Here is an 18,941-nt window from a genome sequence, read left to right as displayed (position 1 = left end):
CCTTCAGGCACTATTGTTGCTTCTTGTTAGCCTGCGGTTGACCACCCTGATTTTTTGTCCTTTTTCTCTTTTTTGGATTTGCTTACCGGTTAGGTCGATTACGTCATTTAATTATATAGCTTAATCACCTAAATGTTCTAAGTGAGTTGTTTATGCTTAATTTGTCTTTGTTTTCCGATTAACTGGAAGTAGTTGTGTTTACTTTCACCATATTTATTTTTGCCAAATAAATACCCAGGATTATTTTAACTTTATTTACGTCGTTAGTTTGGTTGCTTAGGTTACCCATACGGCTTAATTGCCTTTTTTTTCTTTTCCAACTGCCGCCAGCACATTAAGTTTATCCTACTAAATTGTCCGGTCGGATCGTGCGACTTCATAGAATTCACAGCGACAACCGATACCTGAAGGTTCGTTTTTTATATTTTACAATTTTCGAAAGGAATACAAGTTGAGAAAGATATTTCTATTGTTTCATGCAACAATCTTTACTTTAGTTTGACCAATTTAAATCAAAGCTCTTAGGATTTAAATTTATTGCTTTCTATGCGCTTTTTCTTGCCATGTTTTTGAAGCACAGAGGTTAAATTTTGAGTCGAGTGTTTACTCTGATCTATAATGATCGGCCACGGCTAAACACATTGTAAGTCAGCAATATTATGCGTGGGTAGGATTTATTCTTGGATGAAAAAAGTTTGAAATCACTGTAATAATTCTTATGAGACCTAGAATCGACTTGCGTACGTTTTGCTGACATTTCGCGTCAACAATAGCCCATAGGTACTAATAATACACAATTCACACATTCCTCAAATCATTCAATGACTTCGTTTGCACTAACCGATAAAAATTTTCCATTAATGAATGAAAAATCATTCACCGAAATACTAATGTACATTGCATAGCTGAGTAACACAAAATGACACCCAGTAAAAAGAAGTGTTTACGGAAGTGCCAATCAAACAAATCCAAGTTTGGAAAACGTCCAGTAAATTTTGGGACACACAAAACTGCATCAGAAGACAACAAGTGCAAATATTATAAACCAAGAAAACAATTAAAGTGTATTTGTAAGACTCGTACAGAGAAATTGTCTGACTATTGCAGGAAAAGTGCTTAATATTTATTGGATCCACTTTGCTTATCATTTTTGCCACATTCCTTCATATATGATGTCACGTTGCATAAAGACGATTTAAATCTTAAATTATAAAATTTACAACAAGGATTGAAAGATAAAACTAATAAGCTTTGCTGCATGAATGACCAGCATCTAAAAATATATTCAAATGTTAGCATTTTCCTCAGTTTATGCCTGTGTGCATTCAGCAAACACATTACAACCTTGTGATGAACTGGGCGTCGATTGTTGAGTGTTTTTTGTGAGTCCACCCAGGTACCGGGGAAATATCGGACGTGACAACGAATAGCTCGGACAGCAAGTTTTCACAGACGTTATTTTTTGTTTGTTTTGCCAATAACTGAAATCAAGGTCGGCGCAATATCAGCATTCGGGTATTCACAGATAAAATATCTTTCAAGTTTTCTGGAATCTAGGCGTGGTCACTTGCTGTTTCGACCTTTCCACACGTGCACTTTTCACGGCAGCACGAATATCATAGATTTTCGGGTCAACAACAAATTTTTGTCTATGGGGCTCTTGCCAAAATTCAATCATTTCATCCAGTCTCTGTTTATTCTCTTCTATGACCTGATAATTTTTCATAAAATTAAAAAGTGTGCATGGTCTTCTCGCGATTACTTGCCATGATGTCCGAAGTATGCACGTGACGACATAGAAATTATTAAAATATGACCGTATTTGTAAACATTTTGATTTTGTAAACAAAATCATTATTTGTCCCATCCAAGAATGCATATTTGAATATGCAATCAACCAACAATTACTGCATTTTGATTAACTGTGACTGATATATAGCCTTACACATACAAATTAAACTTGGTTTCACTGATAAATTGACTTTCGAATATAATTTTCTAAGGAGACATGATTTAACTCTAAAGTTCCTGTTAACGTTTGATGGGGACAAAAAGCTTTTGTGGAAGTGTCTTAACAATACCTAATTGTGACGTAAAACACCTAGTCCGAGGTATCCCGGGTCTCCCCTATTTCATTTTCTGGCTCTTTAATACTGTCATCACATTAACTTGTATTGGAAGTTTGCATTGAAACAATAAACAAATTTTGGCTCAAACTACCGGTTTAACGCACCATGTAAACGGGCTTATGTGTCAGTCATTACAAAATACAGTAGGAAGTTATTTCGTTGACATATTGTCACAGCGTTTTAAAGGAAGTATGAACTCATATTTGTCGTCAAACTTTAACAGCGAATAACCAAAATACCGCATAAACAGTGATGGGCGATCAGCGTCCGGACGATTTTGCGCAATGTAACACGTTTTCAATATGTTTTCAAAGCAATCTGTGGACAGCTCAGATGTTTTTTTTTTTGAGAAAAATATATTTCGCCTATAAAGGCATCATCAGTTTCTCCAACTGCCAAAAAGGAAAAACAGAAAGGAAAAAGTGAAGTACCTAACGCATAAAACAATTTTTGCGAAAGTTAAAAATAAATAAAAAATTGCGGTTTTCAAGCAATAACTGCTGGGTTTAAATGTCGCGAACTGCAGGCATGTAGGTCTGTGGGCGAACAGGTGTGATCGATAAGACTCGGTGAATGATAAAATTGATAAAAACAGGTGAACGACAAACGACACAAAAACATCAACCCGTTATGCAAACATAAACCTGCGGGCGGAAAAATGTGAACCAAGCTATTTGCATGATGGCGTTACCATGGTTTGCGTATTGATCTGTGCCCGTATTCTGTGCAACCAAAAGTCCTCATACAGGTCCAAACACCCTGCAGGTGATTTCTGCACGAACGTCACGTCATAGCAACTTGGTAATGTGGGTCTTTGCTGGAAGGTTTCGCTATGCTTGTTCAGGTAATGGTTACCTAGCGCCGTAGCATCACTATCTAGCGAGCACTCGAACTAGTACCAAGTGGACGTGGGCATTCCAGCGAGTGGAAAACTTGTTTTTTGTCTGCCCAACATACTGGGCTCTGCATGTTTTGCACGAGGCCACATATATTCCATAGTCGCCACATGTTAAACGCTGACGCAACATTATTCTGCCTTTGGTAATTTGAAACCTTTGGGTTTAAACCCATGCAGTTAATTCAATACTTTTATTTTCCTTAGTTTTGCTTGAAAACCGCATATTTTTATATTTTTTATTTATTTTCAGTTATTTTTAACTGTCGTAACTTTTTTGCGTTAGGTACTTAACTTTTTCCCTTCTGTTTATCCTTTTTGGCAGTTGGAGACACTGATGATGCCTTTTTAGGCGAAATATATTTTTCTCATAAAAAAACTGTTGTATCCTTCAGTCACAAACAGTTCAAGTGTATTGGTACAAAACGGTGCGCAGGTTTTATAGGCAAAGCCAACACGCAAATAACGCCAGGAACGCAATTATTAGCCAATGAGGTGCGCAGTAAATCCACAGGCGTAAGTCACCAAAGAGACGCTAGTCGACAAAACTTTTTTTCCAGTCGACAAAACTTCAAACGCACATAACTCTGCTGTTTCTCAATGGATTCCAATAATTTTTTTGGCAAGATTCATATATTGACACAAAATTTATGGAAATGTAAAAAGAAATATTAATTTCGAACGAATTTTGTAACGTATATTAATATGCATGGTCATAAATCCGCTATAACTTTTTTCATAGGTCGACAGGAAAGATAATTCTACCACTGTTGGAAAGCTCTTTAAAATCCCTTTACAGCGATACCTAACTTGTGCGCGATTTCTTGGGGGAAATATGTTTCTCGACCGAATATTAAATATTACCGTCATAACAAAAATCAGTCTTTTGCTTGTAACTTTGGCTACAGTTCAACAGGAAAGACAATTCTACTACCATTGCAAAGCTTGCACAAATACCTTTCCAACGACACCAAACTTGTCTTCTCATTCACGGGGGCTATATGTTTACCGGGCGAATATTGTTCATAACCTCGCCCCCACAAAAACAGTTTTTCGCTCATAACTTTTTTTCTAGCCACAGCAGGAAAAATAATTTCACCACCATTGCACAGCTCATTGAAAAACCTTTCCAACGATACCAAACTTGTCTTCTCATTAGTGGTGGTAGAATTATCTTTCCTGTCGACCTATGAAAAAAGTTATAGCGGATTTATGACCATGCATATTAATATACGTTACAAAATTCGTTCGAAATTAATATTTCTTTTTACATTTCCATAAATTTTGTGTCGATATATGAATCTTGCCAAAAAAATTATTGGAATCCATTGAGAAACAGCAGAGTTATGTGCGTTTGAAGTTTTGTCGACTGGAAAAAAAGTTTTGTCGACTAGCGTCTCTTTGGTGCGTAAGTCGCATTGCCAGACACGCTGATTGCACGGCGAGTCTTAGGCGCCGTTTTGTAAGGTCAACTTTGGGACACATAATGATACAATTACACAACAAAAACCATCTGAGCTGTCCACAGATTGCTTTGTGGAATTTAAAATATAATTATATCGATACGGTGAGCGATCGACAGCCTGCCAGGGGCCTTTGGTTTTAAATTGATCCAGTTTTTATTTATTAATTACATGTTTCGGTTTTGTTATATTTTAAACACCTGATTTACAGTGTACACAAGACATCTTTTACTGCAATACAATTAAAAAATATGAATGTATAATGTTGATAAACACGTGCCACACACGTGCTTCTTGCTGCCCCTAAAACATGCACGCCTGTGTCGTACTCTATCGTGCGTAACTAAGTTCATTTTTATGTTTTACACCACAACCTGTTGTTTCATTTATGTTGCACGCATTGCGTAAACCGCTAACCAATACCCTACAATTTCCACTTACACCATCTTTGACAAGCTTATAAAGGGTTGAGCCAATTGAGAGATTCAGGAACCTCACGATTGGAGGCGGTGCGGCACACTATAAATCCTAGCTTTAGATTTATTATCGCACATCTTGAAAGCCGGCAAAAACATGCGTGCAAGACTTCATTGCGGATTTTGTGACATGCATTTGGCTAAAACCGATGAGGCCACGTCATATGAAAATAAGTGCAACCGAAGTGCGGTTTGTGAGGATTGTGGCAAAATGTACGTTTAATTTGTTCTGCTTGATTTAGTGAATAATGATTTCCATTCACACTTGCATTTAGGTTTATTTCACTTCGCAACATCAGACGACACCGAGAGAGATATTGCGGGGAAGCGCAAAAGTTCGCGATGTAAGTTGATTTTCGTTTTTTTCGGCTTAATCTGTCCAGTGCCACTATAAACATCCAAAAAAAATAATTAGCATTTTACTAAAACGTGAATTGCACGTGTAAGTATTTTGCCTACTATATAGCAGTAGTCTTAACTGTGCTTTGATGGCGTCAACGCATGAGTCTGAATAGTTGTTGATCCAATCTCTCTGTCGTTTTCACCAGCAAACAGCTGAATCCGAATAACTCGAAGATCAAATGGTGAAGCAGTTTGAGTAGATAAGTTACCGAAGGATGAAAATTCATCTCTGACGTGGAACCAGCATGGTTTCTTAATGTCGCTCTGGCATTAAAATTGGGTGGGACGTGCGCGGCCCTAGAGAGAAAATAAATGTATCTTACAGAAGCACACTGACAGGATTTAGAAGGTGTTCTAGAAGAAGTATGTTACCCGCAGCATGTACGAGGCGCGTCGGTAAGTCCACTTCGCCAGTTGCAGTTGTTCAGGTGCGAGTTTATAAGTTTTGAATAGGGGCAAAAAATGCCGGACCTGCGACATTGTGATAACCGTTGCTGGTGGATCCCTGAACATTTTTGCCATAATCTACTTGAGTGTGGTCTCTTGGCGTTTTGTGTACGTGTGACCATGGCCGCTTGTCACAGAAAAAGTTTTAACGTTTTATCGGCTATATTTTTTGTCTTGTCAATCCCTAAAGTGAAATCACTGATGGGTTTTGTTGTGTTGTTAATTTTTTATTTCATTGCTATTCTCTTTGGACAAAAACTGCAGTAATAGGCGAAATTAACATTTCTGTTGGAAAGAAACATTATGCATTGGCGCTCATCGTCTTTTACTTATTTTGAAGTCCGAGGATTAAAACATATTGAGAGCTGCTTTTGCACTAGCTGGCACACTGATTTCCACTGTGTGGTACCTTTCAGTAAATGTCGAATCGTTGAGTACTCAAAACTGAGTACCAAACAACAGAGACGAAACACATAAATTGTTATTGCTTTTTTGCACATATATAACATATTGATTTGTACAGACAGATCCGCCGGTCATCGACTTGTACATGCTATTTCCTGTAGTCAGTTTTAACATTTTCTCTGTTGATAAGCAATTAGGCGCAAAATGGAAAACACCAACAGCTTAGACCCTAAAACAGCAACAGTTAAAAAACAAAACTCCTTCAGGCACTATTGTTGCTTCTTGTTAGCCTGCGGTTGACCACCCTGATTTTTTGTCCTTTTTCTCTTTTTTGGATTTGCTTACCGGTTAGGTCGATTACGTCATTTAATTATATAGCTTAACCACCTAAATGTTCTAAGTGAGTTGTTTATGCTTAATTTGTCTTTGTTTTCCGATTAACTGGAAGTAGTTGTGTTTACTTTCACCATATTTATTTTTGCCAAATAAATACCCAGGATTATTTTAACTTTATTTACGTCGTTAGTTTGGTTGCTTAGGTTACCCATACGGCTTAATTGCCTTTTTTTTCTTTTCCAACTGCCGCCAGCACATTAAGTTTATCCTACTAAATTGTCCGGTCGGATCGTGCGACTTCATAGAATTCACAGCGACAACCGATACCTGAAGGTTCGTTTTTTATATTTTACAATTTTCGAAAGGAATACAAGTTGAGAAAGATATTTCTATTGTTTCATGCAACAATCTTTACTTTAGTTTGACCAATTTAAATCAAAGCTCTTAGGATTTAAATTTATTGCTTTCTATGCGCTTTTTCTTGCCATGTTTTTGAAGCACAGAGGTTAAATTTTGAGTCGAGTGTTTACTCTGATCTATAATGATCGGGAACATGTGTCAGCCACGGCTAAACACATTGTAAGTCAGCAATATTATGCGTGGGTAGGATTTATTCTTGGATGAAAAAAGTTTGAAATCACTGTAATAATTCTTATGAGACCTAGAATCGACTTGCGTACGTTTTGCTGACATTTCGCGTCAACAATAGCCCATAGGTACTAATAATACACAATTCACACATTCCTCAAATCATTCAATGACTTCGTTTGCACTAACCGATAAAAATTTTCCATTAATGAATGAAAAATCATTCACCGAAATACTAATGTACATTGCATAGCTGAGTAACACAAAATGACACCCAGTAAAAAGAAGTGTTTACGGAAGTGCCAATCAAACAAATCCAAGTTTGGAAAACGTCCAGTAAATTTTGGGACACACAAAACTGCATCAGAAGACAACAAGTGCAAATATTATAAACCAAGAAAACAATTAAAGTGTATTTGTAAGACTCGTACAGAGAAATTGTCTGACTATTGCAGGAAAAGTGCTTAATATTTATTGGATCCACTTTGCTTATCATTTTTGCCACATTCCTTCATATATGATGTCACGTTGCATAAAGACGATTTAAATCTTAAATTATAAAATTTACAACAAGGATTGAAAGATAAAACTAATAAGCTTTGCTGCATGAATGACCAGCATCTAAAAATATATTCAAATGTTAGCATTTTCCTCAGTTTATGCCTGTGTGCATTCAGCAAACACATTACAACCTTGTGATGAACTGGGCGTCGATTGTTGAGTGTTTTTTGTGAGTCCACCCAGGTACCGGGGAAATATCGGACGTGACAACGAATAGCTCGGACAGCAAGTTTTCACAGACGTTATTTTTTGTTTGTTTTGCCAATAACTGAAATCAAGGTCGGCGCAATATCAGCATTCGGGTATTCACAGATAAAATATCTTTCAAGTTTTCTGGAATCTAGGCGTGGTCACTTGCTGTTTCGACCTTTCCACACGTGCACTTTTCACGGCAGCACGAATATCATAGATTTTCGGGTCAACAACAAATTTTTGTCTATGGGGCTCTTGCCAAAATTCAATCATTTCATCCAGTCTCTGTTTATTCTCTTCTATGACCTGATAATTTTTCATAAAATTAAAAAGTGTGCATGGTCTTCTCGCGATTACTTGCCATGATGTCCGAAGTATGCACGTGACGACATAGAAATTATTAAAATATGACCGTATTTGTAAACATTTTGATTTTGTAAACAAAATCATTATTTGTCCCATCCAAGAATGCATATTTGAATATGCAATCAACCAACAATTACTGCATTTTGATTAACTGTGACTGATATATAGCCTTACACATACAAATTAAACTTGGTTTCACTGATAAATTGACTTTCGAATATAATTTTCTAAGGAGACATGATTTAACTCTAAAGTTCCTGTTAACGTTTGATGGGGACAAAAAGCTTTTGTGGAAGTGTCTTAACAATACCTAATTGTGACGTAAAACACCTAGTCCGAGGTATCCCGGGTCTCCCCTATTTCATTTTCTGGCTCTTTAATACTGTCATCACATTAACTTGTATTGGAAGTTTGCATTGAAACAATAAACAAATTTTGGCTCAAACTACCGGTTTAACGCACCATGTAAACGGGCTTATGTGTCAGTCATTACAAAATACAGTAGGAAGTTATTTCGTTGACATATTGTCACAGCGTTTTAAAGGAAGTATGAACTCATATTTGTCGTCAAACTTTAACAGCGAATAACCAAAATACCGCATAAACAGTGATGGGCGATCAGCGTCCGGACGATTTTGCGCAATGTAACACGTTTTCAATATGTTTTCAAAGCAATCTGTGGACAGCTCAGATGTTTTTTTTTTTGAGAAAAATATATTTCGCCTATAAAGGCATCATCAGTTTCTCCAACTGCCAAAAAGGAAAAACAGAAAGGAAAAAGTGAAGTACCTAACGCATAAAACAATTTTTGCGAAAGTTAAAAATAAATAAAAAATTGCGGTTTTCAAGCAATAACTGCTGGGTTTAAATGTCGCGAACTGCAGGCATGTAGGTCTGTGGGCGAACAGGTGTGATCGATAAGACTCGGTGAATGATAAAATTGATAAAAACAGGTGAACGACAAACGACACAAAAACATCAACCCGTTATGCAAACATAAACCTGCGGGCGGAAAAATGTGAACCAAGCTATTTGCATGATGGCGTTACCATGGTTTGCGTATTGATCTGTGCCCGTATTCTGTGCAACCAAAAGTCCTCATACAGGTCCAAACACCCTGCAGGTGATTTCTGCACGAACGTCACGTCATAGCAACTTGGTAATGTGGGTCTTTGCTGGAAGGTTTCGCTATGCTTGTTCAGGTAATGGTTACCTAGCGCCGTAGCATCACTATCTAGCGAGCACTCGAACTAGTACCAAGTGGACGTGGGCATTCCAGCGAGTGGAAAACTTGTTTTTTGTCTGCCCAACATACTGGGCTCTGCATGTTTTGCACGAGGCCACATATATTCCATAGTCGCCACATGTTAAACGCTGACGCAACATTATTCTGCCTTTGGTAATTTGAAACCTTTGGGTTTAAACCCATGCAGTTAATTCAATACTTTTATTTTCCTTAGTTTTGCTTGAAAACCGCATATTTTTATATTTTTTATTTATTTTCAGTTATTTTTAACTGTCGTAACTTTTTTGCGTTAGGTACTTAACTTTTTCCCTTCTGTTTATCCTTTTTGGCAGTTGGAGACACTGATGATGCCTTTTTAGGCGAAATATATTTTTCTCATAAAAAAACTGTTGTATCCTTCAGTCACAAACAGTTCAAGTGTATTGGTACAAAACGGTGCGCAGGTTTTATAGGCAAAGCCAACACGCAAATAACGCCAGGAACGCAATTATTAGCCAATGAGGTGCGCAGTAAATCCACAGGCGTAAGTCACCAAAGAGACGCTAGTCGACAAAACTTTTTTTCCAGTCGACAAAACTTCAAACGCACATAACTCTGCTGTTTCTCAATGGATTCCAATAATTTTTTTGGCAAGATTCATATATTGACACAAAATTTATGGAAATGTAAAAAGAAATATTAATTTCGAACGAATTTTGTAACGTATATTAATATGCATGGTCATAAATCCGCTATAACTTTTTTCATAGGTCGACAGGAAAGATAATTCTACCACTGTTGGAAAGCTCTTTAAAATCCCTTTACAGCGATACCTAACTTGTGCGCGATTTCTTGGGGGAAATATGTTTCTCGACCGAATATTAAATATTACCGTCATAACAAAAATCAGTCTTTTGCTTGTAACTTTGGCTACAGTTCAACAGGAAAGACAATTCTACTACCATTGCAAAGCTTGCACAAATACCTTTCCAACGACACCAAACTTGTCTTCTCATTCACGGGGGCTATATGTTTACCGGGCGAATATTGTTCATAACCTCGCCCCCACAAAAACAGTTTTTCGCTCATAACTTTTTTTCTAGCCACAGCAGGAAAAATAATTTCACCACCATTGCACAGCTCATTGAAAAACCTTTCCAACGATACCAAACTTGTCTTCTCATTAGTGGTGGTAGAATTATCTTTCCTGTCGACCTATGAAAAAAGTTATAGCGGATTTATGACCATGCATATTAATATACGTTACAAAATTCGTTCGAAATTAATATTTCTTTTTACATTTCCATAAATTTTGTGTCGATATATGAATCTTGCCAAAAAAATTATTGGAATCCATTGAGAAACAGCAGAGTTATGTGCGTTTGAAGTTTTGTCGACTGGAAAAAAAGTTTTGTCGACTAGCGTCTCTTTGGTGCGTAAGTCGCATTGCCAGACACGCTGATTGCACGGCGAGTCTTAGGCGCCGTTTTGTAAGGTCAACTTTGGGACACATAATGATACAATTACACAACAAAAACCATCTGAGCTGTCCACAGATTGCTTTGTGGAATTTAAAATATAATTATATCGATACGGTGAGCGATCGACAGCCTGCCAGGGGCCTTTGGTTTTAAATTGATCCAGTTTTTATTTATTAATTACATGTTTCGGTTTTGTTATATTTTAAACACCTGATTTACAGTGTACACAAGACATCTTTTACTGCAATACAATTAAAATATATGAATGTATAATGTTGATAAACACGTGCCACACACGTGCTTCTTGCTGCCCCTAAAACATGCACGCCTGTGTCGTACTCTATCGTGCGTAACTAAGTTCATTTTTATGTTTTACACCACAACCTGTTGTTTCATTTATGTTGCACGCATTGCGTAAACCGCTAACCAATACCCTACAATTTCCACTTACACCCAATTGCATCATTTTTTTACATTAGCTATTTCCTTTAACTTCCACGTTCTTGTTAATGTTTCCTTTTTGTCTTTTGTTGTTTAAGTCATCAGACCACAGGTGACGCACGGCACCGAAAACCAAAAGGTTATTCCAGGGTCTCCCCGCCCACACTTTAAAGCTTACCGATTAGTTTACACTGCAATTTTTGTTGTCGTGTTAAAATTAAACCAATAAACGAACGAATCAATCAATCAATCTTTTTTTAATAAATAGATTCAACTTCACAGAGTTTATTTACAGAAGACTCGCATACCTGTAATCATAAAATGATTTCGCTTGTTATGCAACGATAAAAATGATGGGTAAATGAATAAAAGGTTTATTTGTTGCAATATTCGACTACTCTGCTTATCTAAGCAACAAAAAAAATCACCAAAACACAAACCAAAGAAAAAAGAAACCAAAAAAAAATTCGGATACCATTCAGAGAATTGTTCATCAGAATAATTGCCAAAATAATAATAAAGCAAGCAAAAATGTAATAAGCGTGCTGTTGTCGAAAATATGATGTATCTAAAAACAAAGACACATTTAACATCTTAGAAAAAGTAGTTTGAGAAATAATGCCCAATTTTGGGACTGAATCTCACATTGTGTGTAATAAGTTTACATTTTGCAATATGAAATTAATAATCTTTGCTACATGAAGCCTTGTCATGACTTTAAATTATAATAGTTGTGCTCTGGTATGCAATCAGATAGTAGGGTACATATAAAGATATACAAACCAGGTTGAGTGTTTGTTTTGTTAACTGAGGCTCCTGCTATGTTGAAAATTGGATTCAAAAATGTACACCAAGCAAATGCAGCTCCTGGGATTTACAATTAACAATTATATACAATTATATAAGAGGCTTAAAACTTCAAAACTATCAAATGCTTAATCATACTTGCTTGTGACTCAGCATTTTTTGGATCAGATTTCTGTCTTGTCTTCTGTAAACCAACATATACATATTTAATGTAAAAATCAATATATAAAAAGTCAAATCTTGCAATCTTGAGAGTAAGAGGTTATGTTTTTACTTACTTGTTTTTCCTGTGTGTCTTCTGTTTCAACTTTAACACCAAACTTTGTAGTGTGTAACTCTCCATTAAAATCCAATTTAAGATTAACCATTTCATGACCATGGTTTTTGGTAAACGTAAGTAAAACCTCATCTTTCATCCAAAAACTTGAAAATGTATTCCTTAATTCTGTTTGATATTTTTTGAAATTATCTCGACCAGTTACACTTTCATCAAATGACACCCGGCCACTTTTACTTTCAAGTGTGAGAGTTGCTTCGTTTTGTTCTGATCTGGTAAATGAAAAGTAAAGAATATTAGGCATTAAACAAACTTGCAAGAAAGGAAAAGTAATTGGAAAGTGCAGAAGTAATGCCATGCTTACGCATAGCAAGGCGGGATCTCCCCACTTATACCCCGTAAAGCCACTGAGCTCCTGTAGCTCAGTTGGTAGAGCGTTGGGCCTGGTTAGCCCAGGGTCGTGAGTTCAAACCTCACCGGGAGCTTGATTTTTCAGATCTCGCTCCGACTTGTCGGGAAAAGTGGCTGATCCAGCTTGGCTGCGAAGCCTGTGAACCTTGTAATTGGAAAGAAGTTTATTAGAACAATCAGTGTTGTTGCCAAGTATTTTACAACGCTTAGGTTTTACTTGATGATAACCAAACTATTAGTTGAATGTGAATGAGATGAGGCTTTTGTTTGTTTCAATTTACATTTATTGACTTGCTGTTTTATGGTGGACTTGCTTGCTTTGTAAAGTTTTTTCTACATGTATCTTCAAGTCAAGTTATTAAAAAACAAAAGTACTGAAAGAATTTTGTGATGAAAACTATTTCCTAAACTATTGTGACTCTTCTGTGACCTTTGATGCTTGATGTTTAGACAGGGAATATCGATAGACTTGCTAAAGCTGATGAACCGGTCAGAATACACCAATAAGTTGCTGGCACTTTTAGATGACACCACAACTTATAAAATGTTGCCGAGAAATCCAACCCCTTAGAACGCAAGGTAAACCGTTTTGTGGGAAGCGTTGTCGGTTGCAGACTTTTGGCAGCTAAACTGCACGGACGGTAGGACACCTCAGTTGTATCGGCTTCCTAAAGTAAACCAGGCATGCCGCTGAGGCTCATCGTTTCTTTTATTGGCTCTCCAAGCTACATGTTTACCAAGTACCTCGCAAGAGTCATTGTCCTATTGATTGGCACCGGCCCCTATCATGTCAGGAACTCGCGTGAGTTTGCAGTAGAAGTTAGGAGTTTGGAAATAGCAGAAAGAGAGTGTATGGTGTCATTTGACGTTGTCTCCTTATTTACAAATGTTCAACTGGTTCTTCCTTTCAAAACGGTCATGGACCGTTTACGAGAAGACGAACATCTTAAAGAGCGAACGCCATTGTCTGGTGAGGACATTGTTGAAGGGCTTAATTTATGGCTAAACGCGACATATTTCTCTTTTCGAGGATTTTTTTACCAACAGGTATTTGTTACGGCGATGGGTTCCCCAGTCTCCTTTGTGATTGCCAACGTGATGAGACGATTAAAAACAAGGCTCTTGCAACATTTGCACATCCTCAACGGTTTTGGAGTGATGACACGTTTTACATTATCGATGTTTCGGTCCTCCAGTCCTTCCTTGCCCACCTGAACGGCATTAAGGAAAGTTTACTCTAGAGGAAGAAATTGGTAACAAACTACCATTCTTGGACGTGGAAGTGTACCGGAACGTGGACGGCAAAATCGGCACTCGTGTCTACCGCAAGCCGACTCACACCAACCTTTCCTTCCGGTCCGCGCATCCATTATAACACAAAAAGGCGGTTGTCAGGTCCCTAATGGAAAGAACTGATGCTTTGGTCTCAAGCATAGAAGATCATGAAGACATTATCATCATCCGAGACGCGCTGAAGAAAAACTCCCTCGTGGATATCACGTCGAAAATCGGCCGTCACACCAAAATACCCGACGCCAACCTGCAGCACGGTGGTTCTTCCGTATGTCCCCACACTCACCGAGAATTTACAGCGGATGCTGAACGATTATGGGATTAAGGTCTACATTGGACCCCATACAACACTCCGCAGTTTGGTGTCGCACCCCATTGTCATGGAGGTAGCGTAACCAAAAGGAGTGGTTTATTCAATTCCATGTGGAGAGTGCGAGGGTGTCTACATCGGGGAAACGGGAAGATCCTTGAAAACCAGAATTAAGGAGCACCGCCGCGACGTTGCATCAAAAGACGCAAGCAAGACAGCGTTGGCCAAGCATGCTGCCTTAAAAGGTCATCGGACTGCCTTCGACAAGCTAAGGTTTTGGAAAAGGAGGTGGATCACACAAAGCGCCTTTTCCTAGAAGCGCTCCACATCCATAAGAACAATCGCTGTGTCAATGATAGGGAACAGTGCGTGTATTTCCCGGTGCTTTATAATAACTTGCTGTAACTGTTGTTTCCCGCCCTTTATTAACATCACGTGATTTCACAAGCGGTGTTAGCGTCATTTTTTCGTGTTAGTACGTTTTCTTAGTGGTGGTTGTGTGCTGTACCAGTATTATTTCCCTGAGTAAGCCCTGTTGGATAACAGGCAAAACGTCGGTTACTAAGGTTACGTTTTTATTGTGCCAGAAGAACAGACTGTTTAAGTAATTGTTTATCAACGCAATTGTACCTTTTGAAGTAGTGATTCATTACCTTAAAGCGAAACTAAGCAACTTGTCAAGGTTATCTTCAGTCTTTAAGTTGAACTGCAAGTTGTCACAAATAACAAATCTCCAAAGTCTTTCAGCAGAGTCACAACTTTCCTTTAATGGAAATCCACCCAGGACCATTTTCTCCTTCAACCAACCAAGTTTTTCATAGATCACATGATACCTGAGAGAACGATAACCAATATAACATAAAAGTGTTTTTGGAACAAGAATGACGTCAAACAAAACAGACAGAGAAATGTTACACTTACCAGGTAAAGTGAGTTACTGTAAATGTAATCTTCCCCTCCCCATTGTAAAATAAAGTTTGATAATCTTCCCATGTTTCACCATCTTGGCTTGTTTCAACCTTTATATTGTATTAAGTGTTTGTACATCATCATTTAAAATCAAAGTTCAAGTCAATACACAACAATCACAAATTACTTGCAGCACTCTAATATACATATTAATAACTGATTTGATACTTATTGACTGTTGGCTAAACAAACTCAAAATGATATAAAATTAGTTTTATTGCTGGTATGGTTCAACAATCTCAAAGTTAAGAAGAAGAATGAAAACTATCAGAATTTCATTGGCAGTTTTATGCACTTTTGCAAATTGATGTGAAAGCACTTTTAAGTGAAGGCCACAAGATGAATGTTTAAACTTACTACAACAAGTTGTGGGTCTTCACACACAAAACATGTTGGTAAAGTGATGGTGACATCTTTGGTGAACTTCGACCCACTTGGTCCGCAATACAACAGTGGAGTAATTTCCTTCTGTGAAATGAAAACGAAATAAAAAAAATTAAATTATTGTTGAATAATGAAACATTTTACTTTCCAAGAAATTACATCAATGTTTGTACATGGTTGTAAAAATTGTGTACTTTTGATGCATCGATATCTTTTTTTGTCATTTGTTTCAATAGATTCAGTGTTTAGTACACAACATATATTTTTTGTCTGTATAAAAAAATCTGTCCTACAGAAAGGCTGCACATATTAAAGTAACCAGGTGATGCATGGGAATCAAATTTGAGGGGTGGATGAGCAGGAAAGCATGTGCTTTTGTAAAACCGATTTTGAGTGTATTTTGGCAATTTGAGTAAATTTTTCAGTTTAGTCAGGTAGTCAATTGTTGTAGGGTGTTGTCAAAAATTATTTAAAAAAGCATTAAAATGTTCAGAAGGATAAATTATTTATTGGTCCTTTTGGTTTTTATGTCAGACCGGACTCTTGTTTACGAATTGAGGTCTAAATTGGTTGAGAGGTAGTTGCTTGAAGCACCGTCCACAGTCATAATTTTAGCTAAAATGGCTGAAAAAATGATTCACGAAAACCTCATCCAATTTTTTAGCCCCCACCCTTATGATTAGAATTACAAAAACACTTTTTACTGAAAATTGTTCTGGCATCACCCGGGACTGTTTCTTATGGGGGATAGGATCATACTCAAGGCTATTGTTTAATGAAGCTACATCAAATATTTTTGAATTGTACTTGTGGACCTTCGTGGATAAATGATAGTCATTTGAAGTTTATTGAATTAAGTCACAGGAAAAAGTTTTGAGAAAAAGCCACTCCTTATGTGTTTTATCATTGATAAGCTCACAAGCATGATTTAAGGGATTTATTATTGATATTAAGCTTTTCTTTAGCATAAAGAACTGCTCGATGCCAGCACTAATTTTCATCATGACATAATAAACCACTCTATCTAAATGCACAATAACTGGTACACAAAAATTTAGATGAGCAGTGTTCACTAGGAGAACTGTATGGCCAGGTACCCACATTTGGGGTTATCGCAAGGGTAAGCTAAACCTAAGTATAATAGCTAAGCCTCGCCCTGTGCCCATCACCAGTCTGATCAAGGTCCCCATCAGGTAAGTTGATATTGAGTGTAAGAAACCAGTAAATCTCTTTTGACAGTGAAGTCCTGTATTCAAATCACATGTGTACAATCACTTACATTTGACTTAGTATTTCCATAGTAACTTCGTGTCCAAATTTTTACATTTTTATCCAGTGCATTAGGAGGAATATCAACAACACAACCCATCACATCAAGTTTGCCACCGTTTACACCAACAACTGATGATGTTGTTTGGGTTACTTCATATTCTTTATGCTTCTGTAAAACAATGTCAGTAGCAGTATTTAAAAAAAGATTTTTTATAGTTTTAAATTAAATATTATATAAAACCTTGAAACCAATTTTTAGAGCAAAAAAAAGTTAAATGTAATCAATAGTTTTATACTTTGTTGTTAAAAAAATCATGCATCTATATATTGTTTTCACTTCAGAATTGATGAGATTCTCCACCGCCTGTGTAAAGTTGTTACTTATGACCGACAACATCTCAATATTGTGCATACATCCAGCCAATGACTCAGCACTTTCATCCGTCAAATTGTTGCTGCATAGATTCACATATTTCATCTAAACAACAGATAATATACCACAAATTTTGCCACAGAATTACTTCAGAAAAGCCTGATTTCAGAAAGGGCATATATATATATCACCTATGTGCAATTAATATTATAAAACTTGCGAAAAAAATTATAAATCATTTCACAATAAAAACTTTGTTTTTTAATAACTATCGCTAAGACTCAATTTAATATGTGAACAACAGAAAAAGGACAACATCTGATTATTCAATATTTACAGTGACAACAAATCTGATATGGAAAAACTAACTTTACAGTTGCTTCTAATGTTATTATTTATTATTCTCTTCGAGGATTTCATGCCATAAAACAGAATATGAACAATGGAACAAAGAAAAAAGACCAAAATTTACTCCTAGCACAAGTGACAAGTTAACCAACTGTGCCTTACAGGTGTTTGTAAATCTTTAATGTTCTCTGAGAGAATTTCCACACCCACATCTCCTATGTTACAACAACTCAGGTAAAGTTCTTCAATGTTGTGAATGCAACGAGCCAATGCAGCTGCTCCTCTATTTCCTATCTTATTCAAGGAGAGATCGAGTTTCCTCATCTGGATAAAACAATGAACTTGAAATTGGTAGTAATAATATAAATAGGGAAGGGGTCCATGGTTTTCAACAAACATGCAGTCAAGCAAGAAATTATGATGACCACAGATACTGAGTAAAGAAATAAGTAATAATTTTTATATTTTCTTGTTGTGCAGATATGGAAATACACAGTAACCAATTGCCATGCTTTACTTGACTACTAATTTGTATCTTACAGATTTTTGCAAATCTTTAATCTTCTCTGAGAGAATTTCCACAACCTTATCTCCCATGTCACAATCACATAGGTCAAGTTCTTCAATGTTGTGAATGCAACGAGCCAATGCAGCTGCTCCACTATCTCCTATCTTGTTCCAGGAGAGACTGAAATTCTTCATCTGAATAAAACAATCAACTTGAAACAAGAATATTAGTAAGAATACAAACAAGGAGGGTTTCATGGTTTTCTACGAACTTGCATGTCAAGAAAGTATAATGACCACACAAACTGAGTTACGAAATAAGGAATAATTTTTGTATTTTCTTGTTGTGCAGATATGGAAATACAAAGTAACCAATTTCCATGCTTTACTTGACTACTAATTTGTATCTTACAGGTTTTTGCAAATCTTTAATCTTCTCTGAGAGAATTTCCACACCCACATCTCCTATGCCACAACTACCCAGATGAAGTTGTTCAATGTTGTGAATGCAACGAGCCAATGCAGCTGCTCCACTATCTCCTATCTTGTTTGAGGAGAGATAGAGTTTCCTCATCTGAATAAA

At 36.8% G+C, this 18,941-nt stretch overlaps 1 protein-coding gene and 1 non-coding gene across 8 annotated transcripts in view; one reads left to right on the top strand and one right to left on the bottom strand.

The window, feature by feature from the left end:
- Positions 1 to 11,682: 11,682 nt before the first annotated feature.
- LOC145906582 (NACHT, LRR and PYD domains-containing protein 3-like) overlaps positions 11,683 to 18,941 on the bottom strand; it is a 131,468-nt gene continuing 124,209 nt past the window's right edge. For 6 of the 7 annotated variants that reach the window (XM_082994020.1, XM_082994019.1, XM_082994022.1 and 3 more), the window contains 12 exons: positions 18,771 to 18,932; positions 18,392 to 18,553; positions 18,014 to 18,175; positions 17,468 to 17,608; positions 17,138 to 17,299; positions 15,832 to 15,942; positions 15,427 to 15,524; positions 15,159 to 15,338; positions 12,493 to 12,763; positions 12,353 to 12,398; positions 12,191 to 12,274; positions 11,683 to 11,975 (listed from right to left, as the gene is read on the bottom strand). In XM_082994020.1, coding sequence (XP_082850146.1) covers positions 11,815 to 11,975; positions 12,191 to 12,274; positions 12,353 to 12,398; positions 12,493 to 12,763; positions 15,159 to 15,338; positions 15,427 to 15,524; positions 15,832 to 15,942; positions 17,138 to 17,299; positions 17,468 to 17,608; positions 18,014 to 18,175; positions 18,392 to 18,553; positions 18,771 to 18,932 — 1,740 coding nt within the window. In that variant the 3' untranslated portion in view covers positions 11,683 to 11,814. The remainder of the gene's footprint in view (positions 11,976 to 12,190; positions 12,275 to 12,352; positions 12,399 to 12,492; positions 12,764 to 15,158; positions 15,339 to 15,426; positions 15,525 to 15,831; positions 15,943 to 17,137; positions 17,300 to 17,467; positions 17,609 to 18,013; positions 18,176 to 18,391; positions 18,554 to 18,770; positions 18,933 to 18,941) is intronic. The other variant, XM_082994018.1, reaches the window with a different exon arrangement.
- Positions 12,903 to 12,976, top strand: Trnat-ggu (transfer RNA threonine (anticodon GGU)). Its single transcript has one exon. It is a non-coding gene; the product is annotated as a tRNA-Thr (tRNA).

The sequence above is a fragment of the Ascidia mentula genome, chromosome 6, assembly GCF_947561715.1.
Source record: "Ascidia mentula chromosome 6, kaAscMent1.1, whole genome shotgun sequence".
NCBI classification, from domain to species: domain Eukaryota; kingdom Metazoa; phylum Chordata; class Ascidiacea; order Phlebobranchia; family Ascidiidae; genus Ascidia; species Ascidia mentula.
This window is presented reverse-complemented; position numbering and strand designations above follow the sequence as displayed.